The sequence below is a fragment of the Cyprinus carpio genome, chromosome A21 (assembly GCF_018340385.1).
Source record: "Cyprinus carpio isolate SPL01 chromosome A21, ASM1834038v1, whole genome shotgun sequence".
In the NCBI taxonomy this organism is placed as follows: domain Eukaryota; kingdom Metazoa; phylum Chordata; class Actinopteri; order Cypriniformes; family Cyprinidae; genus Cyprinus; species Cyprinus carpio.
Window position 1 is genome coordinate 16,712,327 of NC_056592.1, and position 6,569 is coordinate 16,718,895.

The window sequence follows — 6,569 nt, forward strand, 5'->3', positions numbered from 1 at the left end:
GCTGAAGCGCCGTCTCGCCAACACACGAAGCTTCCGAGAGCGTGCTGAACTCGTAGTTCACAGACGACACAGTTGAGCAGAACGATATTAACACTCAGCTCCAAAGCAAAAAGCTGGTATGCACTGCACCTGCTGCCTTCTTATACTCACGCTGTGATCAGCGGCAGCTGGATGCAATAATTGCATGCCAATGTGCATTGGCTCGTTTAGTTTACACTCGAAGTAGATTGGTCTATCGAAGCGATATCCCATTTTCGTCGGTCACCCGACGTGGCATCGAGAGTGATCGACTGAAAGGGAACTTTGTATTTAGTGTTACTGATCATCAGTAGATCCAGTAGGCAAAACACATTAAAGGGTTAGTTCACCAAAAAATTAAAATTCTGTCATTAATTACTCACTCTCATGTCGTTCCAAACCTGTAAGACCTCCGTTTATCTTTGGAACACAAATTAAGATATTTTTGATGAATTCTGACAGTTCTCTGACCCTCCATAGACAGCAACAGTATCCTACCACAATCAACGTCCATAAATGTAGCAAGTAGATTGGTAAAATAATACGTAAAACGTATCCCCAAAATGGCGCTAGGGTGACACAGAGGAGAAGAATTGTTGAATAAAGTTATTATCCAAAATGGCGCTAGGGTGACACAGAGGAGCAGAATTGTTGAATAAAGTTTTTTTTTTTTTTTTGCACACAAAAAATATTTTCATAGCTTCGGAATATTACGGTTGAACCCCTGATGACACATGGAATATTTTACCGATCTCCTTGCTACGTTTCTGGATGTTGATCGTGTAAGGACCCTTGCTGACTATGGAGGGTCAGAGAGCTCTCAGATTCCAACAAAAATATCTTAATTTGTGTTTTGAAGATGAACGCAGGTCTAACTTGTTTGGAACAACATGAGGGTGAGTAATTAATGACAGAATATTCATTTTTGTGTGAAGTATCCTTTTAAGGCGTTTATAACAATGCAAATGGTGTACACTGTAGTCTTTTTTATTAAGGATATGTTTGTTTCTTGAAGTATTATAAAGGTATGTCCTTGGTTTACACATTTGTGTAGTATTAGAATTGGTATACTGAATGTGCACATTTGTGATTTAAATTTGTACACCGTATTTGCACAAATGTTTAGGTTGTATATTTCTGTACTGTATGTGCACATCTGTGATTTAAATTTGTATTATATGTGCACTTGAGTAGGTTTTTAACTGGTAAACCATATTTGCACCTTTTTTTAAAATCTTTTATACCAGATTTGCACTTTTTTAGGAATATTTGTACTGTTTGTGCATATTTGTGTTTTGAATTTAACGTGTATTTTAATTTATGTATAATGTATGTATACATTTGTTTTGAATTTAATGTGTATTTTGAATATTTGTACTTCAACATTTATTTGCCGTGGGTTCTACATGTTCACTGATGTATTCTGAATTCATGCAAATAATTGTGCATATTTATATTAAATACTAGGCTCACCAATATTGAGTACATTTGTCATTTAAAACTTAAAACCTGTTTTTAAAACAGATTTATTGTTTTTCTAATTAAATAATCTTTATTTGAAAACAGTGTATTTTATTCATTAAAATAATCTCATGAATAAAAGTAAATAGTTACCCCACAAAAATAACCCACAGTTGGGAAGGTGCTATGTTAATCCATAGTTGGGTTACTTGTTGGGTTATTTTTAACCCAACATTTTGGATGATTTAAAAATGTTTGATATAAAGGTTGCTGTCCCATTTTATACAGGAATTGTTAATTTTAAAAACAATCAAATTGTATTGTTAATTTCATGGCAACATGCAATAAAGGTCTTCGGATACTATACAAGAAACAAGTTCATTTAGGCTATTTAAAGGTGCAGGTAAAGATGTCGTTGGTAACGACAGCAAAGAGCAATGAAATTTCTTTACAAAGGTAAATTAAGGGAATTATATTTACTTTGTTCAATAAATCGATGTTATTGCTAATGTTAATGAACTTGTTCATCATTGTGTCAGTGTTTTATTCGAAAGAACAACAAAGTGACGAAACACGCTCTGTAGAGCAGTTTGTCCGTTTAGGGCTACTGTAGAAACATGATGGTGACTTCCGTGTAAGGGGACCCGCGATGTATGTAAATATAAATAGCTCAATCTAGGGTAATAAAAACATAACGGCTCATTAAGTAAGGTCTTCATACACCTCTGAAAACATAGTTATGTATATTATATTGCATTTCTGTAAATAGATCGTTGTAAATATTACACATTGCACCTTCAACATACACTGTGACATTTTACCCGTTTCAAATTATATACTCCTTGAGATTTTAAAGTAAGTTTAATAGTATTGAGATTCAAGTTGAATCTAGTATAAAAAAAAGCTTTAAATTGCTCAAATTATTTCTAGATTAAAGTAGCCTAACTTAAAAATATGTTATCATGACTTTTCATCATAATAAGGGATGATCCAAATAATTGTAATGTACATAATGTAGGCCTATATCTGCCTGCAGTTAAAAAGTTATCAGAAATAATAATATTGGTTTTGCTTCACCCATTTATGTACAATTATTCAAAAAAAAAAAAAAAACCCACAAGAACAAATTAATGTAAAAATGCATGCTGTTTTATTTTATTAAAGGAATTTTAAAATATAAATTAAAAATGTATTTGTGACAAATATAGGCCTATTATGTGAGAATATTGCACAGTAAACCACCATTTCTTTAGGATAATATAACACATAATTCATATTATATAAATAATACTGCAGACCTATTAAGGTGTAATAAGGTGTAATACTGTGTAGCTTAGCAAATCTGTAGCCTGGTAACGACATTTATTCTGCTTGAATTAGTTCTAAGAAATGCACATAGCTTCATAAGTGCCTAACTTTCACCTGTAAAATATTAAATGAATTTAACTTCTAGTGTTTTCTTTTCATTTTTTTCCTCTGACTGCAGCCGTGAAATGTAACACACATCAGCTAAGAAGACTAAAACTGAGGGCTATTCGCGAAAATGTGCTTTTTGATAACTTGTGGTTCAAAAGCGCCACTCAGCCGGTCAAAAGCTGCAAATGCACTTTGCAGAATGTCGGTAGCAGCCGACAACTAGCCGGCAAAAAAAGCTCATTTTGGTTGGCCACCTTCTGTACATCATGCTCCCAGAACTGCTTCTGTGCACAACTGTTGGCGCCAGCTACATTAAAAGTGATTATTATGATTTAAATATGTTTTTTTTTTTCTTTTAAAAGTGCATTGTCATATAACACCTAGGATGACTTGAGGGCGAGTAATTTATGGGCAAATTTTCATTTTTGGTTGAAGAGATGAGGACTGTCTGAATGTTCTTTTTTCCACTAAAACTTTGATGCACGTCGTCTTAGTTTATTACGTATTACAAAAGATGTGATCGCAAAACAAGCAGGAAAAAAGGCATTACATGCAAATTTTTAAGTCATAACATGTAAATTTCTATATTGAACAGTGGCAATCTCAGCAGAAATATCACTCTGAAAGCACTGATAGCTGTCTAATAACCTGACACTGTGTAGATATTGTTGGCTCCTTGATGTCTGCTGAGTGCATGAATGTAAACGAGGGCCGCTACCTGCAGAGGTCAGGGGTGAAGACGTTGAGCCGCTCTTCTTTGGTCAGGAACGGGTGGAAGGAGCTGCCGTCGGTGCCGTTGATCATGTTACTCTGGTTGGTTTTTCAGAAGGACACCATCCTGAGACACAAAGCTTACATGAAGTCAGCCGTCTCAGCTCTGCTTCATTAAACAAGACATTCAGGAGAATCGGGGGGACTTTGCTTTTCTCCCTTCCAGGTGTAAAATCACGGCCCGAAGTCCAGGTAGTTTCTGCTCTCAGTGTGATACTGAAACTCACCATCGTGCCATTTTCTGACAACACAAAGAACAGCTGATATATACACACACACATTCATGTACAAAAAATAGATCTGATTATGGTAGTATATGTGGCTCCCTGTCACCTATTGCATTTAGTTTAAGATTCCTGTTTTAGTTTTCATGGTTTAGCACTTTCTTAACTTTCTGAATTAATTCTCCCCTGTCCCTGCCCTTAATTTGAGATCGAGCTCTGAAAATTAGCTTGCAGTACCCAAATTCTGGCTATCTATTATGCGTTTCTGCTGCCAAGCTCTGGAATAAACTACCACAAGATCTCTGTGTTATCTCTTTACTCCAGACCTTTAAAACTGCTCTCAAAACTCACATATTTACAATGTTTCTCAACTGATTGCTTGCCTTAATTTTCTGCTCTATGCTTGTTTTGAAACGTATCTTGTTTATTGCATATTATTTCACGTCTGACTGCTGTTTCGCTGTTCATGTCTGTTATTTACCTCATGTAAAGCATACTTGGGTATTTAAAACACGCTATATAAATAAAAAGTATTATTATTATTTTTGTTTGGCAGCATTTTGTATTATTCTCCCAACAATTATTAATGTTGTTTTAATTAACACTAAAGACTTCAGTGATACACAATAACCATTTTTTTCCCCCTGCAGTTACGATCATTTGTGCAACAGGATCAGATCCAGTGATTTGCTGAATCTTTTAATACAATATATATATATATATAATCTTGTTCATCTGGACACTTCATTTCCACCAAGTATTATTGTCTTTAATAACATTATGTAATAGAATCACTTTAGATTTTATTTCCTGTTAATTTAGTCCAAATTTAAATGTTATGTGGTTAAATGATAAATGTATTCCAAAAATACATTGTGGTCATTCAGTTTTTCATTATCTGTTGACAAAATGCAAAATGTATAACAATACAAATGTTAAATATATATTATAATGTTATAAATATTATACTATATTATAATTATAATAAATACATTTTCTATATTTTTCATACAAATACAAATGATAACAATATGTAAATAAAATGCTATAAATTAATATAATATATGCTAATTAATAAATAATAATTTATAGATGTAATAAAATATTTTTATATAATTATATAAATATATTACATTATAAAATATTTTGAACATTTTTTTTAATAAATCATATAATTTCATACAATTATAATTTTATGAATTATAATTTATGTATTATATTTAATTATTCCTAAATTAAAGTATATACAATTATTTAATATAAAAATACATTTTATTTAATACATTTATATTAATATTAAATAAAATAATAATTAGTAATACAATACTTAAATATAATTTTATAAATGTATATTAAATATTAATATTAAATGTACTAAATGTACTTCTACATAAACATATTAAGATAACCCAAAACACAGTCCACAGAAGTGATATACAAATGTAACAAACAAATAAATTTACAGTAAAGATAATTAAATATCACTTATACATTATCACTTATGATTTAATTTCTCAAGGAAAACACATAGAAAAACTATGTAGACAGCCAAAACCCTCAAAGAAACCTGAGGATGAGCCAGGAAAACTTTTGAGGGCGTACAGATACACAGGTAGAGTGACGTCTCCTCGTGTGTGTGTGTGTGTGTGTGTGTGCGTGTGCGTGTGTGTAACATGTTACTGCAGAAGGATCCACAGATACGCGTCTGATCTGAGACTCACATGCAGCATGAGACCGAAGTATTCATCCGTTTCTGGTTTTACGGTTTTCAGTCGGGTGAGTAAGGGGTCTTTGAAGCCCCAGAGCAGCTCCTGCACCGTGTGTGTCATGAACATTGTGGTGCCGATGGAGTTCATGTACATGGAGATTCCCGAGGAGACCCAGAATCCTGCACCTTTCAACCGATTCATCACAGCCTGTTTGAGGAAACCAGAGCCTGAGACTCAGATCAACTGGAAAATAAAAGAAACACACACACACACACACACACTCACCACCGCTGGGATGTTCACCGTCGTCACCAGATCTATTTTTGGGTCTCCAACTGATTTCTCAGGCTCAAAGACGAAAATCTTTTTTGTGTAAGCGGCAACCTTCGTCCCGCTGTGAACGAATGACACGTTGTGTTTGGGCCTGAACTCTCTGGAATGGGTTAGAGTTACAGAAGAAGACCAAAACACAGTTTAGTTGAGTGGAAATAACACAACTATATTGACTTTTATTGGCATTGTGAGCCTGACTGTGGAGCCAACTACTGTAAATGAGCAAGAAACCAATAATTTAAGAGCATTTAAATAAAAATGATGGTAGTGCAAAGAGGAAATGAGTCACAAATGGCCATATAATGCAAATGATGATTATAAGATTATTATTGTAAGGTCTGTTTTGGGTTTTGTTTCTTGTTCATTGTTTTCATGTCTTTTATTTTGTAGTTTGATTCATGCTGTTTGTGTCATGCTTCCCTTGCCCTCTTGTTGTCTTGCTATTGGTTCCTCTTGTTCCTTGTGTCATGTTCCGATTGATTGGTTTGTTCTTGTCATGTGACCCTCATTGTTTGTATAAGTAGTCATGTTTTTACCATTGTGCTTTGTCATGTATTAACGTAATGTTGCAACCTGCTGTCGGTGAGTCTGTTCATGCCACGTCAAGTCTGTTATGCTTCGTCAAGTCTGTTCTAGT

At 33.8% G+C, this 6,569-nt stretch overlaps 1 protein-coding gene across 1 annotated transcript in view; it reads right to left on the reverse strand.

Moving 5' to 3' along the window:
• Nucleotides 1-5,504: 5,504 nt before the first annotated feature.
• Nucleotides 5,505-6,569, reverse strand: part of LOC122134693 (lysosome membrane protein 2-like) — a 14,714-nt gene continuing 13,649 nt past the window's right edge. Inside the window, exons 3-4 of the mRNA XM_042711070.1 lie at nt 5,885-6,032; nt 5,505-5,806 (exon numbers count right to left, since the gene is read on the reverse strand). Of these exons, the coding sequence (XP_042567004.1) occupies nt 5,567-5,806; nt 5,885-6,032 (388 nt within the window). The 3' untranslated portion in view covers nt 5,505-5,566. The remainder of the gene's footprint in view (nt 5,807-5,884; nt 6,033-6,569) is intronic.